Raw genomic sequence first — 19,151 nt, forward strand, 5'->3', positions numbered from 1 at the left:
GCCTGGCTGGCTCGGTCAAAGGAGTTTGTGACTGTTGATCGTGGGGTTGTGAGTTCGAGCCCCATGCTAGGTGTCGAGATTGCTTAAATAAGTAAAATTAAAAAGAAGGAGGAGAAGGAGGAGGAGAAAGTAGAGAAGGAGGAGAAGGAGAAGAAGAAGTCTCCAGACAGGATGAGCCATGGAAGAGATTCATGAGGATGAAACCTTCCCAGGAATGAGCCCACTTTAGCATCTCTGCCACACCTCAGTCATTGGCTAGGAGTAGCCCTTGGGGAATGTGGCCTCAGCGTGAACGCGGTGATGGATTTCAGAGCACTATCAGTCTGTCGGTCAACCGAGCTCCCACCGTGGGAGATCTGAGAGGCAAGTTTTCATGACCACCATACTCCACCCTTTGGACCCCGCAGAGTTCTTTCTCTCCATTAGTTTGGTGAACAGCTACTCCATACTTTCCACGGATCTCTTTTTCTGAGGTAAGAACTCAGATGAGCGACATCAGCGAGATAAACTAGCATCTACTGCTGCAAGTTGTCTCAGGGCTGCAATGTACTCACTTTTCTCCATTCTGAATTTCTATTACCCTCAACGAGCAGCTAGACGTCTCGGTGGATTACTTGGTAGTGTGACCCAAGACTTCATTCCTGGGTTGCTGGTGGTGGTAGTGTCTGAATCCTTGGTCATTGTACCCTTCTCAGTCTGGTGCGGTATTGTTGCACATATCTGTTTATACTTACAGAGGGTCAACGGAGAACCAGAAGGCACCCAAGCAGACCACCTGGCTATTTCCTCCTGCCTCCCCCCCCACCCCCCGCCCTTATGTACAAGCAGCCCTACTTCCTCCTATTGATCAGGGTTAGTTTCTGCCACCATTTTATATCTACTGGTCCCTGGGCACAAGGTCCCAAAGTAGCAGTCATAACTTGTAGTTCAGGAGGACCTTTGCTGTGTCCTCTGGCAAGGTGCACCCCCTGTAGGGACACAGGACTTCAACCATGTGGAGCCCAGAGTTGTTGGGATGGGAAGCACAAAATCACCCTGGTCATTGAGAGTGATGGTAAGTGGGGTCACTCCTGTTTCCCCACATTGGTTCGTGGACCCATGTATTCCTCCTACTGGGGATTCAGCAGCATATGGAGGTCTCTTATTTAGTACTGCACGCTGAAGAATGGCACCCCATGCTTTGAGTGTTATTTCTGAGCTAGTGCTTCAGCTGTGCTTTTAGAAGGTCATTACCAGTGTTCTATTAGCTGGCTGCTTCTGGAGAATGTCGTATATATGAACAGCAGATACCATGGTCATGGGCCCCCTTCTGCAACCCTGGGTGGTGAGTTCACTGTAAATTGAGTCCCGTGGGTGAGATGTTATGCTGTGTGGTAATCTGTGCCTCAATCAGGCATTTTGCTGACTGACGCTCTGAGAGCAAGAAAGGCAAATCCATATCCAGAATAGCCCTACAAGGATGAATTTTGGGCCTTCTCGGAAGGAAGGAGCACTTTGTGGCAGACTTAACACCACAAAGCTGCTTGATCTTCTCTAGGAATAGTGCATATCAGAGATGCAGTGTCGGTCTCTATCGCTGACAGGGTGGACGTTCAGAGGCAGCCTTGGTAAGTGGGAGCCCATTCTCCCATATGGACTTTGGGTCCATATGTAGCCTCCATCTCTGTCACCATGGCCACTCTGTTCATGGGCCCAGCATGTCAAGTCTGCAAGGACTGAACACGGGCTAATGTCGATTGACCTAGTCATTTTGCCTACTTGGTTGTTTGTGTTTCTTCCATGGTGGAGGCTTTCTGGTGCGCATTGGCATATCCAAAAAATCGTATGTTGTACCTTCTTCCATATAGTTCATCTACATCCACCAGTCCACTGGAACCTGCCCAGGAACTGTACATAATCTCACCTTAGACCACTTGCCCTTCCATACAAAGTGGAAAGCCAAGGGCACGGCTTGCAATTCCATTTGTTGGGAATATTTTTCACTCTCCATCATCTTTCAGAGTCACACTTGTATCCTTCATGTCATTAATGGTGGCACTAATCTCCACCATCCTTCATCCCCCAATAAAACAATGCTTTTAATTTACTGTTTTGGCCAGTAATGGAGGGCAGTTTCCAAGGCTTACATTTGTTTTTTACGGTTATAATTCTTATCCCACAGGCCAGAAACGCAATGTGGCATTATTCTAGATCATTTCCAGTTATATATTTGGGACTGGGAAATGATCGCTGGACAAAGGGGCGCCACTATGAGCCATACGTTAGCCAGGATCCCATTTATTACTGGCCCCCAGAGGCCAGGGGGCTAGTGATACTTTTGGTCTCTAAGGGTCAACTCAGATCGAGTGTCCAATGGTCCTCAAAATATTTGGTTATTTCCCTTTCACCAGTATCCAGTCACCCAAGTAAATGGCCATGAATCTCTCTGGGGGAAGGACTGAGGAAATCACTGTGGTGGTATACATTTTCCCTGGTGTTGCAGGATCTTTGTTTGTAGGCTCCCAGCTACTTATTCATCCATTGATTTGTTCTGGATCTGAAAATTGGCTTAGGTCTAGACACTGGGCACAGGAACATGACTTACTGGAGATGGCCACCCTTTGTGCCCCACTCTTCCATTTCTATGGACTTTTTTGGTTATGGATTTAAAAATCACCCTTGTTGATTGCATCTATTTTGCCCCTAGGGATGCTATCTTTTATTAACCCTCTCCACAACTCCCTGATGATTGACCCTTTGGTTGCCTCTTCAGTCTTGGTGGCATTAATGGTAATTGTGGTCTCCTCAATGCTTGCAGTTAAGTACCACCATCTGGTCTTAATTATTCTGGGGTCCCATCATCCCCATCTTACTACCTGTTTTCTGGAACACTCCCAGAACAGCTTCTATTAGTTTATGTTTGCCAGGAAGCAGACAATAAAAGGGAATTAGCTATCCCTCTCTCTCTATCCCAGAGAGAGAGAGCAAGTGGGGGTAAGGGCAGAGAGAGAGAGGGGAGAGCAGGAATCTCAAGCAGGCTCTGCACTGTCAGCATAGAGTCCAATGTGGGGCTCGAACTCACAGACTATGAGATCATGATCTGAGCTGAAATCAAGAGAGCATCCGACTCTTGATTTCGGCTCAGGTCATGATCCCAGGGTCATGGGATCAAGCCCTGTGTCAGGTTCGACACTGATCATGCAGCCTGTTTAGCTTTCTCTTCCTCTGCCCCTCTCCCCCGCTCAAGCTCTTTAGGAAACTAAAATAATCTTAATCATAAAGGAAACGCAAATCAAAACTACAATGAGACATGACCTCACACTCAATAGGATGGCTACCATCAAAAAGGTCCCAGAAAATGAGGACACCTGGATGGATCAATGGGAAGAAGAGCATGCGACTCTTGATCTTAGGACTTGGGCTTGAGCCCCGTGTTGGGTACTTAAATAAAAAATTAAAAAAACAAAAACAAAAACAGAAAATAACAAAAAAAGGTGGGAGAGGATGTGGAGAAATTAAAACCCTTGTGCACAGTTGGTGGAAATGTAAAATAGTACAGCAGCTATGGAAAAACAGTATGGTGGTTTCTCAAAAAATTAAAAACAGAATTACCATAACCCAGCAATTCCACTTCTGGGTGAACAAAACTGAAAGCAGGGTCTCAAAGGGATATCTGTACACCCACGTTCATAGCAACATTACTTGTAATGGCTAAAATGTGGAAGCAGCCCAAGTATCCCACTGACAGAGTAAATAAGCAAAATGTGGTATTTTATACAATAGAATATCATTCCATCTTAGAAGGGAAATTCCTTCCTTCCTTCCTTCCTTCCTTCCTTCCTTCCTTCCTCCCACCCTCCCTCCTTCCTTCCTTTTTCTTTCTCTTTCTTTCTTTCTTTTCTTTCTTTCTTTTCTTTTTCTTTTTTCCCTTTCTTTCCTTCCTTCCTTCCTTCCTTCTCCTTCCTTCTTTCTCCTTCCTTCCTTCCTTCCTTCCTTCCTTCCTTCCTTCCTTCCTTTCCTTCCTTCCTTCCTTCCTTCCTTCCTTCCTTCCTTCCTTCCTTCCTTCCTTCCTTCCTTCTTTCTTTCTTTCTTTCTTTCTTTCTTTCTTTCTTTCTTTCTTTCTTTCTTCCATGTTTAGAGGATCCCAAGCAGGCTCCACGTTGTCAGTACAGAGCCAGACATGGGACTCAAATTAATGACCATGACCTGAGCTGAAATCAAGAGTCAGCTGCTTAACCAACTGGGCAACCCAGGTGCCACTAAGAAGGAAATTTTTAACATATCTTGCCACATGGGTGAACCTTGAGGACGTTATGCTAAGTGACAGAAGTCAGTCACAAAAAGACAAATACTGTATGATTCCATTTATATGAGGTAATTAGAGCAGTAAAATAGAGAAAGTAGAATGGTTGGTGCCAGGGGGTGGGAGGAGGGAAGAATGGGGCGTTAATATTTAATGGGTATAGAGATTCAGCTTTACAAGATGAGAAATTATGGACATGGATGCACAACAATATGAACTTAATACACTGAACTGTACCGGCTCAGTTGGTAGAGCATGCAACTCTTGATCTCAGGGTCGTGAGTTCAAGCTCCACATCGGGCACAGAGATTACTTAAAAAAATACTAATAAAGAAAAAAATGTGTAACATGGTATATTGTGTTATGTGCATTTAAAAAAGAAATTTCTGGGGGGTGCCTGGGTGGCCCAGTCGGTTAAGCGTCTGACTTCAGCTCAGGTCATGAACTCATGGTTGGTGGGTTTGAGCCCTGCGTTGGGCTCTGTGCTGATGGCTCAGAGCCTGGAGCCTGCTTCAGATTCTGTGTCTCCCTCTTTCTGTTCCTGCCCACTTACACCATCTCTCTCTCTCTCTAAATAAGATTTAAAGAATTAAAAAATAAAAAATTTTAAATATTTATTTTTGAGAGAAAGAGTGACAGAACACGAGCAGGGGAGGGGCAGAGAGAGAGGGAGACACAAAATCCAAAGCAGTTTCCAGGTTCTGAGAGCTGTCAGCACAGAGCCTGATGTGGGGCTCAAATTCATGAGCCGCAAAATCATGACCTGAACTGAAGCCGGACGCTTAACCAACTGAACCACCCAGATGTGTCCTGTGCATTTTACCATACCATAATACAAAAATTAGCAAAAAAAAAATAAAATAAAATAAAAGGGGGGGGCGGCGCCTGGGTGGCTCTGTCAGTGGAGCATCTGATTTTGGCTCGAGTTATGATCTCATGGCTCGTGAGTTCTGGCTTGCATCCGGCTCTGTGCTGACGGCTCAGAGCCTGGAGCCTGCTTCAGATTCTGTGCTTCCTCACTCTCTGCCCTTCCCTTCCTAGTACTCTGTCTCTAAAAAATAAATAAACATTAAAAAAAAAAGGAGGAATTCGCTCTGCGAAAAAAATTATTTTGGATAACATCTGTAGGAAAAATTGGGTGAGTGAAAGAGCCGTTAAACACGATGCAGGTCTGACCCTGTGTGAAATGGAGAGGGATGGAAAGATGTGTGGGTGGAAACAGACTGAATTGAGACTGAACTGTTCAGCCTTTCCTAGAAATGGGCCTCAGTATCCCTGCCATCCTCAGTCATTGCCTGGAATAACCCCTGGGAAGTGTGGCCCTACTGCGGATGCAGTTATGGATTTTCAGAGTTTACAAGCTGGAACAGCAGTCAGTTACGCTCCCCACTGTTGGGAGTTCTGAGCGGCTCATTTTCATGGCCACCATACCTGGGCAAATTCTGTAAAAGGTGTACCATAACATTGGGACTTAAGGGATGAAACATGTAAAAGCAGGGCCACTTGGGTGGCTCAGTCAATTAAGCGTGCTACTCTTGCTTTCAGCTCAGGTCATGATCTCATGTTTCATGAGTTTGAGCCCCACCTCGGCATCTGTGCTCACAGAGCGGAGGCTGCTTGGGATTCTTTCTCTCCCCCTCTCTCTGCCCCTCCCCTACGCACACTGTGTCTCTCAAAATAAATAAACTTAAAAAAAAAAAAAATGTAATAACATGTTTCCAGGCATGCCCAAGTTACGCAGCTAAGGGACCTCAACTTGTCTGTCCCAGGCATGTCAGTGATTATCTAGGCAGAGAATCTAAGATCCGGAGAGGAACCCAGCATTTTAGGGTATGGATGTCCTTACCTCCCTTACAACAATTTGCCAAGTTGCACAAACTGTGGTCCTTACTCTAAAGGAATTTCATGCCTTTTTTGAGGGGGAGGGAGGGTCTTAATCAGAGACATAAATATTAGCAACTGATAACGTAGGTTTCCTTTCCTTGACTCAGGGAGCAAATGACTCATGTGAGCTGAGGGAAGGAGCATATTGTTTGCCTAGTGAAACAGGGGTCGCTCTTGACAGTCAGGATACCATCCTCGTGAGGCCAACTGGTGGCACGGTCAATTCTAGAGTTTCCACTGGGGTACAAGTCAGGCGTCAGCACTTCACAGGGCTTAAGCTTGCGCAGCAATTTCTCCTCTCCTGTCCTCAACACCCTTTAATTTAGGCCCTCATTCCTTCCTCCGTGGTCCTGGTTAATTTAACAATCAACTGTCTTTTTCGAAAGGCCCCAGATTCATATCCCCAGCTAGGACCTTTTGAGTGACAACCAATTTTCTACACCACGTGTAAGAGAAACGATTGAGCCACACCAACATCTCACAGCCCCCACCATAGCTCAAGCCCAGGAATTGACCAGGACCCTTCTGGAAACACTGCTTTAACCTAGCGGTGGCATTTTAATCAGATGGCAGGGTCTTTATTCCGGGGAAGGTATTCCCTCCTTTATTTTAAGAACAAGTGGTCTGCCAAGCCCGCCACTTTCATGAACTCACAGTCCACCCAACTGTTGGCAACTCACACAGAACTGAGCTTACAGAACAGAACCTCCAGGTCTTTTGACCCAATCATCTGCTAAGTCCTGAATTTCCTTTGTTTTCCTCTCAGAGGAGAACATTTCCTTTTAACCAAATCCAGATATTGTTAGCTTCGGCCCACGTCCAGCCTGTAGGTGAGCCCTTCTGCTTACTGTAGCCATATACGGATAAAGCTAGTGTTACTTTTAGGGGCTAGTGAGGTTCATGGCCACGACAGCCCTCCTCACATCCCATCCCAACACCAGGCTCCTTATTTAGCCAGCCTTGCACCCTGCTTTCTAGAGCAAACACACAGCTCCACCACTTTTTTCCCCCTTCAGTTGACCTCTGTGATGAGCCCTGACCTGGGTGGTTCTAGCTATGTGTCTAGCCTCTTCCACTGGGCGGTGGTGCTCCCGGCCGCGGCACCCAGAAGAGGGTAAAGTATCAACGATAATATTCACGACTGTCTGCTTTATTTTCATTTTAAACGTAGGAGGAATAAGTTGTGGGGGAATCAGCCTAGGCTGCCCCGGAGACGGAGACGTCAAGAATGAAAGTGAACTTCCACCCAGGTTTCCCAAATCCTGCTTAGCTGTCAGTAATGTGAAGGACAGGATGTAAACATGAGGATATGAAAAATTTAATTACACGCCACCTACTGTCATTTTCCTTTAATAGGATTTTTAATTGTTGCTTCCCCTGTGAATTGGAAGAACTATACTTATTCTGCAACACTGCTTAAAAATTAATCAATACATCAGGAAGGGACTTTGTAAACTATAAAGGGATAAATAAACAGAAGCAATTGTTACCAACACACAGAAGTTGACTCATTAAAAGACAAGGACATACAAATGTCTGTTTCCAGAATTTCATTTGCCAGCCAGTCACCGAGATGGGAGACAAGAGTACCGTGGAAGAGAAAATAATGGCGTTTGGTTTCTTAGGAATGTGGGGGTTACTCCCAGGACCTCTGTCATCCGCTGTTGGAGCACCAGGCTCCGTGACAACAGCAAGCCTATACCTATGGTTCTGGTCCTCCTGGAATCGAGTATGCTCCGTTTGCTGTTCAGCTGGAAAACATCTTCAGCCTTTCCAACCTAATCCCGGAACCGTGATTTGTGGCAACAGAAATACCTCAACTAAACGCAAAAAAAGATGCTGAGGCAAGAGGCCAGAACTGTGCCGAGCAGGAACCCAGAGTCCACGCTTGCCCAGGGCTGCTGCCGCTGACTGAAAGAAATAAAAGGGTAAATCCTCTCTTGCACTCCCCTCCCCCACACTACAGTTTTCTGGATTCAAAGTAAGTAACAAGGAGCCAGCAGGCAAAGGGAGTCTGCGAAGTGTAGTTTCCAAGATTAAGCCCTTTGGATCTGAAAGCAAACAAATAACCAGTGTGGGTAAGTTGAGAAGCAAACGCACAGCTTCCCATTAACAACAGTAGAACAGAATTGCCAGTTAAACCACCGCAACCACCTCGTCAATTTAAAGAAGATGTTTACTTCAGATCCAGGGACCATCCTGTGAAATTCAGAACCAGTTCCACATGAAATGAAGAAATCTATCAGGCTGAGACTGTACCCCTTGCCCAAGAGGCAGACAAGTTCCTGCCCCTGGCAGTCAGAGAGGCAAAAGATGCCAGCAGCTGGTACACATAGCAAATGCTTTATTTTCATATTAACATTAAAACATAAAGCACACACATTAAAACACAGAACATGAACAGAGATCCCACTGCCTTGTTTGTCACAGCAGGTACAAGGATATACGCCGATAAGATATTTGGAGTCTGCTTAACTCCAAACCCTCATATGGGAAACCTCCCTTAGAGACAGGGGGGAGGGAACATGTCGGGGCAGAGCCTGCTGCAGCACAGGAGACCAGAGCCTGGGACTACATGATCTCCTGCTGGATGAGGGATGCAAGGGTAGGATGGCTGGGGGCAAGGTCTTTTCTTTTAAAGAAACCAGTTGAAGTTACATAAATTTCTCTCTAAAATGTCCAAATTTACTGGAGGAATGCAAGAATTGGCAAGACATGAGATTCACCCAACTTCCCTCGTAGTTAAGTCCCTTGGTTCCTCTGCGTGGCGGAATCAATCAGCATCCGCCTTGGTCAAATTCTGACCCTACCGTGGGATTTGTCTCTGCCAAAGACAAAGGCAGCCAGGGCCAACTGCATCCTCTCTGATGACCTGCGGAAACCAGATGAGTCCTGCTTTTTAATCCAAATCTCTTTCTGCCACTGACGCTCTAGGTCTGGGCCGTCATTCTGAATCATCAACATATTGAAAGGAGTATCTCCTCTGAGAAAAGGGGGCTCTTTCCCAGGCTCTGGAAACTGGCTTTTTGAAAGATGTCCTAAAACAGAAGGAGGCCACTCTTTAGAAGGCACAACAGGAACTTGAAACTCTGGGGATATCTGTGGCAATAACCCTCTGCTGGTGAGAAATGCTGGAAACCGCTCAGGAGTTGTCGGTCAGAACTATTTTAAAATAAAAATAATAACGCTTCTAGAGCAATTATTTAAAAAAGTCACACTGTTGGCCATCCTACTTCCAAGAACGGGGCACTGACCGCCCACACCCTGAGGCGCGTTCTATTGTAGACTGCGGTTTAGCAGAACAGCCGTAGGCGAGGCAAACAGATACAAACGGAAGCCTTTCCCCCTACTGGAGAAAAGTGAAGTTCGCAATGTTGGACAATCCACGAACAAAAGCTGATGGGCTTCTCCCTGCAATCCGCCCAGGTCTCCAACCACTCTTATCTTCCTGAGAATATTTCACTGACAAGAGTCTTTAAAAAGGCTAGAAGGGAGGCATATCAGAGGAAGCTGAAGTCACACACCAGTTTCACACGCGGAAGGCTTTAGCTTCTGTTCCCAGCAGTGGTCTCAGCAGCTTCTCTTTTGCAAGCCTGTCTTGCTTAGCCCCTCTCCCTTGACCTCTTTTACGGGGAGAGAATCAAACAAGAGCTGTGACATGTTGCTCATGTTTTCCTAGTAAGAGGGAAAAGGAGGGGTCTTCAGAGCACTGGTTTATGTAAAATCAATCCGGAGGTCCTCAGACAGCAAGAAAAAAGGAGGCTTCCCCACTGCTCCAACAACCGGTCTCTTCTCTCGGCTCCCACGATGTGATGAACCTAATGTACTCAGCATTCCGAGAGGGTCCACAGCGCATCAGCTGCCTCCATCACTGGGCCTGCCAATATCCCAGCACCGCACACCTGGAATGTATCTGTTGCTGCCACAAAGTAGACCAGATGCGCTCGACCTCACACTTCTGCGGGGATGAGACCAAGTTGCTGAAAGGCTGTCAACATGCAAGGTCAGAAATGGATCAAATTCTTCACCAGGTCGTACAGTGCCCTCTTGTGTTCAACTGAAGACTCTTCTGCATCCACGCAACATGGAGATGGTCAGTCTCTTCTGGGACGTTAGCATTCGTTCCTGAGTTCGAGTGACAAGACCACTTAGGTGGGTGTCACACCCTCCAGAAAATGCTTGCTGCACACTCGTTCTAAATGACTGCTGGGAGGATACTCTCTGAGGTCCAGTAGAATGTCTGATCGGAAATACAGATTCTCAACAGATTCATGAAGGCTTTGAGCCCAAGACAATGATAATGTAGATGCAGTTACCAATCACGTATTCTTTGGATGGACACCGCAAATACACAGTCTGTAGTGTTTCAGTGACCTGGCCTCTTAGAATCACATTAATCCAAAGGAACCATGATCCCAGAAGTTCTAGGCCACAGACAGTAAGCAGAGATCTTGCTCAGGGCAGTTACGTGCTAGCAAACACTTAACATTCACCAGCAGCATGCCTGACAAGTTCCAGACACAGTCACTCCCACCGATACATGTGGACCATCTTCTCTGTTAAGGTAGCCAAGTAGCTGTTGTGGTTCACCTCAAAAGGGCAGACGTCCAAGACGGGCTGATCGGCCTGCAGTTCCTGTAGCAACGAGCCACTGCCAGCATCCCACAGCTAAAGAAGACAGACAGAGTTCAGGGTCAGGAGTCATTCAATTCAGCTGGGGGACTTGCTTGCTCTATTGCTATACTGCTATACAATATAGCGGTTCCACAGCTCCGTACAACACCCGTTGCTCACCACGAGTGCACTCCTTAATATCATCGGACAACTTTGAAAGGGCTGCAGAGAGAGTGCTGCCAGGGGAGTACGACAGACTGTTCTCAACCTTCACAAAGCCAGGACACACAACATCAGGCGTGGGCTCTGCCACTGTGATCAGCAGTGAGTCTACCTCTGAAAAGCAAGCCCAGCATCCAGCTCTTCCATCAAGGTGCCAGCAACTTTTCTAGGCACAGAACACTCAGCAAGACAGAAAGTCCCTTTCTCAGCCCTCATGAAATCTATCTAATAACTAGCGCTTTCTTCTCCTTTTCAAAAACTTTTTGTTATGAAAAAATTATTTTTTTTTTTTAACATTTATTTATTTTTGAGAGACAGACAGAGCACAAGTTGGGGAGGGGCAGAGAGAGAATGAGACCCAGAATGCAAAGCAGGCTCCAGGCTCTGAGCTGTCAGCACAGAGCCCAATGCGGGGCTCGAACTCACGAACTGTGAGTCTGATGCCCAACCGACTGAGACCCCCAGGCGCCCCTGTTATGAAAAAAAATTTTAGGGGGCACCGGGGTGGCTCAGTCGGTTAAGTGTTCGACTTCACCCCAGGCCATGATCTCACAGCTCGTGAGTTCGCACCCTGTGTCGGGTTCTATGCTGACAGCTCAGAGCCTGGAGCCGGCTTTGGATTCTGTGTCTCCCTCTCTCTCTGCCTCTCCCCTCTCGTGCTCTCTCACTCTCTCAGAAATAAATGTTAAAAAAATTAAAAAAAAATTTTTAATATAAAGTATAGTAGTACAGCAAATTATTAAGCTTTCACCATATCTGCTTTACTGATTCTATTGTTTTCTTTACTGACTTCATATCATTTTACCATTAATCTATAGTGTTATCCAGTATGGTGGCCACTAGCCACATAAAGCTATTTAAGTTAAAAATGAAAAAAAAAAATTAAAAAAATTAAAGTCTTCATTCACACTAATCACATTTCAAGAGCTCATGTGGCTAGCACAACTATATTGGTCAGCAATGCTCCAAAGCTGGATTACATTTAGGTTCAAGGGCATCTCATAAAAGGCGCTATGTACTTCATATCTTCTTACATCAAGAGGCAAATTGGGGTGCCTGGGTGGCTGAGTGGGTTAAGCATCTGATTGTTGATTTTGGCTCAAGTCCTGATCCTGTAGTTTGTGAGTAACTTGAGCCCCACGTTAGGTTCCTTGCTGACAACATGGAGCCTGAGTTGGATTCTCTCTCTCTCCCCCTCCACTGCTCACACACGTGTGCTCTCTCAAAATAAACTTTTTTAAGAGGCGAATTATTTTTTGTTAACCCACTTACAGTGATGTCGATCACTGTGTTCAGGTTATAAAAGACTGACCCACCCACTCTACAATCCCCCATCAATCATTCATCTTTTGGTGATGAAACTGTTGCCTGAAACAACTGTTTTATAGGAGTTCCAGTAGTTCCTTAATTTTTGTTTTAAAGGTTCACAAGACGGCCCATGGGATACTACAGCTCATATAAAAAAGAATGAGGCGAATCTACAGATATTGAAATGGAAAGATATCCAAGCTAGGAAGCTAAATGGGAAAAGAGCAAATTACAGAGTGTGTCTCAAGCGTGCCTGGTGTAAAAACAAGCAATCGTACGTATACACATACACAGATGTGTGCAATCAAGGAGAACGTCAGTTTTTTGCTTTACATACTTCTGTATAAAAAAATAATAGGCTCACCAGGGCAGAATTTGATGCTTCATCCCCAGTACACACCAGGATGCTGCCATCACTCTCCGGGTTTTGGAAAATGGCACTTTTGGTCAGTAGTTTGCAAGTGGGTCCCCCAAGGAATGTTTGCACAGGATGGCAGGAACAGACCAGCTCTCCAGCATCGTCCAGCGTGGAGGACATCTCCATCAGCACACTTCGTAAAGTGCTGTGATTTTTATCTACGGGACAGAGGAGTCAGTGTTGCTCCGTGGGGATGATCCCAGGAAATTAATGAAGATCCTGAACCTCACACGATTACAAACTACTGAGTGGAACAGCCACAGTCATCTAAGATGACTTAGATCATCAAGAGTAGCTATAAAGCAAACAAAGTAACAAGAACAAAATAATACAGCACAAATGAAATTTCGAACCGCAGGCTAGGATAAAGCAAGTTATCTACAATAGACTTTTGCCTATGAGGGAAACAATTCTCCGCATAAGCTATCCTTTTTAGTAAAATCACTGTATCCTGACGCCCCCTGCCTTGGTTTTTATCTTCCTTCAGGGCAGGCGGATGACACGAAACTGCGCTGAGGGGGATGCCCTGGCCTCAGGGGCAGGACTCTTCATTCCATTACTAAGTCACAGGGGCTCCTAAAGGGGCTAACTCGCTCCAGGGAGTACCTGGCAGAATTTGCCCTGTCACATAAGCGAGGGGTAGAGGCGGCATCTATGGAGGAATGCGGAGCCACTAGCCTCAATCTAGTAGCAAGAGCTGTTAGCCTGCGAGGGCCTCTCCGGTGCCACCCGAAGGGCAGGGCAAGCTCTCCCCTCCTCCCCTGAACCGACTTGCTCCCAAACAGAACAAGGACGTCCCAGCACTCACCAGGCCTGTAGGTCACAAGACAATGCCGGGTGCTGCTCTCCGTCTGAAAGTCTACGCAACCCCCTGGCTCTATGGGCAGCACATGAGGACAATGAGAAAAGCCCATCTTTAGCTCCCAGAAGGAAGCGTTCTCTAAGGTTCCAGCCAACACACCACCATAAGGAAATGCAGCCGAGGCAGCTCTGGGTATGTATGACAGGGATACCAGGGGGCATCTGAAGGGAAAGAAAGGAAACGATGTGTCACATTCCAATACTTGTACTACTCCAGACTCCACTAGCAGGAGCCCTCAAGCACACTCCCACCTCTACAGAAGAGGTTAAAGACCTTCTGGGGCACCTGGGTGGCTCGGTTGACTAAGCATTCGACTTCAGCTCAGGTCATGGTCTCACAGTTTGTGGGTTCGAGCCCCATATCCGGCTCTGTGCTGACAGCTCAGAGCCTGGAGCCTGCTTCGGATTCTGTGTCTCCCTCTCTGTCCATCCCTGGCTCGTGCTCTGTCTCAGTCTCTCAAAAATAACCGTTTAAAAAAAAAAAAAAAAAAAAAAAAAAGACCTTCTTTGGGTCACTATCCTTTGACATTTGGTAAAATCTACCAACCCATACTGCAGAAACTTTAAAACACATATAATCTTTGGCATCTAATTTCAGAGGAGATGTCGCATATTGTAAAAATAGTTTTTAAAAATGACTAGGGGGGCACCTGGGTGGCTCAGTCAGTTAAGTGTCTGACTTCGGCACAGGTCATGATCTTGTGGTTCATGAGATCGAGCCCTGCATTGGGCTCTGTGCTGACAAGCTCAGAGCCTGGAGCGGCCTTCAGAGTCAGTGTCTCCCTCTCTCTCTGCTCCTCCCCCACTAGTGATTCCTCTCTCCCATCTCACTCTCTCTCAAAAAATAAACAAACATTAAAAAAATTTTTTAAATTAAAAAAAAAAAAAAGGACTAGGAAATTTAATAGTACAAAGTCACAGTTACAAGAGAGCTTGACCAGTGTGAAGTTTCTAGAAATGGGGTTAGATGTGTACACAAGGAAAGTCAGAAAGGAAATGCAGCTTATACATCTAGTAAAGTCTCCAAGATGCAGTTGACAGACCCTTCAATTATAATACAGCCTGTTGGGGCGCCTGGGTGGCGCAGTCGGTTAAGCGTCCGACTTCAGCCAGGTCACGATCTCGCGGTCCGTGAGTTCGAGCCCTGCGTCGGGCTCTGGGCTGATGGCTCGGAGCCTGGAGCCTGTTTCCGATTCTGTGTCTCCCTCTCTCTCTGCCCCTCCCCTGTTCATGCTCTGTCTCTCTCTGTCCCAAAAATAAATAAACGTTGAAAAAAAAAAAAATTTAAAATACAGCCTGAAGAAAAACATTTTTTTTAGATTTGTGTAAGTAATCTCTACACCCAATGTGGAGCTTGAACTCATGACCATGGTATCAAGAGTCACATGCTCTTCTGACTGAGCCAGCCAGGCGCCCCTGAAAAAACTACATTTTAATTCAGAAACCGGATGGTTTCATTAGAAATGCTCTAAGTCTCTTTCTGCAAGCACATGACCAGGAATGTGTGCCAAGAATTCTCTCAGAAGTGTCACCCGGTAGACTATGTTCCTGTGAACTTTGTTTCTGCTGAAGTTGCCCAAGTGGTCGCTGTGCCTGCTTTCTTTCATTGCCCCGTCATGTCACAATGAAGCAAACTAAAACAGAAATGAACACTGCATACAACTATTCTTTCCTTGCTATTTGCTCTATTCGATTGCCTACTCTTGAGCAGATCTCTCTACATCAGTGGCAGTTACCATGCTTGCCTGCAGTTCACACTTCTAGAAGTTTACATCAAGTCATCTTCAGGCCTACAGACCACATAACTGAAGCATGATTCTACCCCACTCAAATGGAAAGACCTCAAAGTGTTGAGCCTAGGTTTTCATAACCAGTTACTACTATGGTGATATCTTCTGAAGAGTCACGGTGGTGCTGGTGACCAGCCATCCTCAGAATCCGGGCTGACTTTATAAACCTCCCAACTTTGTAAATGGTTATAAAGGATAAATCATAGTAATTGGTATCTTTAGACCAAGTTGGTTTAGCTGGAGATTAGGGAAGTTTTAAATCTTTTTTTTTTATAGGCCTACCTTTTACTGATCTCTTCCTGTGTGTTAGACCTGTGGCCATTAAAGCAAGTCTGTGTAACAGGCCAAGATTTGAGACCAAGGTCGCATAGCTCCTACGCAACGGAGTTTGGTTTTGAACGCAGATCTGACTTCATTTCGCCACACTGGGGGAGGAGCGACTGTATGAACCTGGCTATACTTGGTTCCAGGGCTTTCTACTGTGTAGAAATATCACGAACACATGCTCTAAGGATCTTAGTGATTCCCAAGTGACAACACCTCACTGGACTCAGGAGAACTGCCCTCTGAGGAATTCTGATCAACTGTGAAACACACTCAGAAGACAGGATTCAGACAACGGTCCAAGAGAAAGCTGCTACAGGGGAAAAGTAAGTGGCTACCCACCTGGCTTTCTGGGGTACTAACTCCTGGATATGACAGCTCGTGTTTCGAAGGTCATACACCAGAATTGAACCATTGACCAGTCCAGCATAGATGTGATTACTTTCATCAAGACACCAGCAGCAGCTCCAGACAGGACGTCCAGCGTTGTAAGTCTGGACCACTGTATTTGTCTCCAGGCTGTGGAGATAGAAGACTTTTACAACCATGTGTGAAGGAAATCAATTATAAAACAAAGATGTAAAGATTATCACCGAAATGATAATCCCTTAAGAACACACCCCCACACCCAAACTATTTGGGATTTCCAATTTCCTCTAGGGACTGCCCAGATAATCCCTTTTAATTCCAAAATATTTATTTTGGGGGATACAGGTTTTCTTCTTGAAATGTAAGGAGATCAAAGAGATATTTAAACAGTACATTCCCGACTCTACCCCTATTTTCTATAATTACTATTATGCAAGTAATCAATATTCAATGCTGAAAAAATTAGAATATACCTATGAGAAAAATAAAAACTAATAATCTAACCACCCAGAGGTAGTCATTAATAACACTTTGGTATTTAACCTGCCCTTTGCATCTATTTTTTAACACAACTAGAGAAAAAAATCATAACCTATATATACATATAAAACATAATGCTACATGGAGTTTTGGGGCAAATTAAGCTGAAGCATTCTTGAAAAGTCAAGAGGCTTCTCAGGTCTGACAGTGCTATCATGATGTTCCTCAGATTTAACTGCAGAATAGGAAGCCAACTATCAGACATCTGATCAGAACTACTTTCTAAAAGATGAAGGCACTAAGTACATTCCATCTGGTTCACAGCAGTCACATGAAAGATGAACTATAGTGACTGAGGGTTACTGATGAGAGAAGTCATGGCACCCCAGGACAGTGAGTTCCTGGTGAGCATTTCTGTTAGGCAGAATGGTCCTCGTAACAGACCAGCAACAAGCAGTTCCAAGCTGGTTTGGTAACTCCATGGTGCCAGGTACCACGGCTCCTTCCACATTGTCATTCGACCATCTGTAGCGTGTTACTCTCATCTGCGCGGCTTAAGATGCATTTTGTAACATAAATAATTTTAAAACATAACGTTGTACATAACATTTATGATGTCGCATCTACTTTGATGAGCAACACATTTTATATTCAATGAAACTGGATCTCAGAAGACAATGCCTTAGACCAAAAAATGCAATCTAAGGCCATCTTAATACAGATACTAATTTCTACGCTGTTTAACACTAAACAGCCCAGGCCCCACCGTCCTCCCTAAAGCACTCACCTGGTCAGTTTAATAGTGCTGTCTAGGGAAGCAGAGAGCAGTAGGCCTTTGGGCTGATTGCTGAAAGCCAGTCCACGGATCTGTTTGCTATGCATGGGAATGTACTGACTGCTTTGCATGTTGGCAGTACTCAACATCTTAACACCAAAGCCTGCCAAAGACAAGAGAGTGTGAAATAGATCACCGAAAGTCAATTCAAGGCAAAGCAAACAACCTTTTCAAGTAGCTCCTTTGTTCACCTTTCCTGGCATATAAATCCCTGGAAAACAGCTGGTCAAACACACAAAAAAATTCCCCAGGGTTATAATTATTTTAAAAAGCATATTCTACTCCAAATGCCCAGCAACAGGTGAATGGATAAACCACTATGTGAACATGTACACAGAACAGAATGCTACCCAGTAATAAAAGGAAATGAAATATTGATATACATATTAATATGAACAAATCTCCAAAACTTTATGCTGGAAGAAGCCAGACAAAAAAGAACAATGCTACATGATTATGTTTATGTTAAATTCTGGAAAATGCAAACTAATGTACAGTGACAGAGAGTAGATCAGTGGCTGCCTGGGAATGGGGACAGGAGGGAGGGGCAGGTGGGAGATGGATTATAAAAGGGCATGAGAAAAAGGGCAATAGATATGTTCATTATTTTTATTATGGGGATAGTTTCAAGGGTGTATACATAATTCACCCAACTGTATACTTTCAATATGTGCAATTTATTGTATGTCAGTCATACTTCAATAAAGCTATTAGCACAGAGACTATTCTACTTGAACCACAGGCACTGAAGATACAGAAGAGAAGGAACAATAAGGAATGGAGACAGGTAATCTCTCTGTCAGGTGGTTAAGATATGCTACATTTGTTTGAATGGAATAAAAACAGATGACACTTCAAGTATTCTAATCAATTTGTGTCATTCCAGAAAGGGAAAAAATTCCCCCCAAACTTGTCCTTGACAGGTCCTTAAAAAGTCATGTTACTGTTCTCTTACTAGGCTATGTAAATACATTATATTTGTTTTTACTAAGTATCCATTATTATCCAAGTTATCCACAAACAGGATTTGTCAAATCCTAGATTCAGGACAGCCTCGAGTCATACCTCAGCTTCTCCAGGGAACCAAGTGGGAAAAGTTTATTGTGTTCTCTGCTGAAACAGAATTAGGACAGCCAGAGAGACAAACAGAAAAACCACAGGCTTTAAATCAACAAGGGAACACGACTACTGGCCCAGTCAATGATCAAGGGAAGCAAGGAGAAATTAGCACCAAGAGGCTATCAAGAAGAGCTAGCTGTACAGTGTGGAATGCATGCATTAGAAAAAAGGAACCGGGGCGCCTGGGTGGCTCAGTTGGTTGGGCGGTCGACTACAGCTCAGGTCATGATCTCGTGGTCTGTGGGTTCGAGCCCCACGTCGGGCTCTGTGCTGACAGCTTGGGGCCTGGAGCCTGCTTCAGATTTTTTGTATCCCTCGCTCTCTGCCACTTCCCTGCTTGCTCTCTGTCTCTGTCTCTCTCTCAAAAATAATAAACATTAAAAAAAAAAAATTAAAAAAAAAAAAAAAAAAAAAAAGGAACTGGGTGGCTGAGTCAGTTAAGTGTCTAACTTGTGACTTCGGCTCAGGTCTCACGGTTCCCGAGATCATTTGTGAGGTCAAGTCCCACATTAGGCTCTGCACTGACAGCATGCAGCCTGCTTAAGATTCTCTCTCACTCCCTCTCTCTCTGCCCCTCCCCTTCTTGTGAGCTCTCTCTCAAAATAGATAAACTTTAAATAAACAAACAAGAAAAAAGGAAAGGGG

The 19,151-nt window shown here is 45.0% G+C and overlaps 1 protein-coding gene across 1 annotated transcript in view; it reads right to left on the reverse strand.

The window, feature by feature from the left end:
* Nucleotides 1–8,490: 8,490 nt before the first annotated feature.
* Nucleotides 8,491–19,151, reverse strand: part of RFWD3 (ring finger and WD repeat domain 3) — a 43,405-nt gene continuing 32,744 nt past the window's right edge. The window contains exons 9-13 of the mRNA XM_045443539.1: nucleotides 17,340–17,490; nucleotides 16,046–16,222; nucleotides 13,537–13,751; nucleotides 12,675–12,886; nucleotides 8,491–10,834 (exon numbers count right to left, since the gene is read on the reverse strand). Of these exons, the coding sequence (XP_045299495.1) occupies nucleotides 10,691–10,834; nucleotides 12,675–12,886; nucleotides 13,537–13,751; nucleotides 16,046–16,222; nucleotides 17,340–17,490 (899 nt within the window). The 3' untranslated portion in view covers nucleotides 8,491–10,690. The remainder of the gene's footprint in view (nucleotides 10,835–12,674; nucleotides 12,887–13,536; nucleotides 13,752–16,045; nucleotides 16,223–17,339; nucleotides 17,491–19,151) is intronic.

Source organism: Leopardus geoffroyi, chromosome E2 (genome assembly GCF_018350155.1).
Source record: "Leopardus geoffroyi isolate Oge1 chromosome E2, O.geoffroyi_Oge1_pat1.0, whole genome shotgun sequence".
Classification (NCBI taxonomy): domain Eukaryota; kingdom Metazoa; phylum Chordata; class Mammalia; order Carnivora; family Felidae; genus Leopardus; species Leopardus geoffroyi.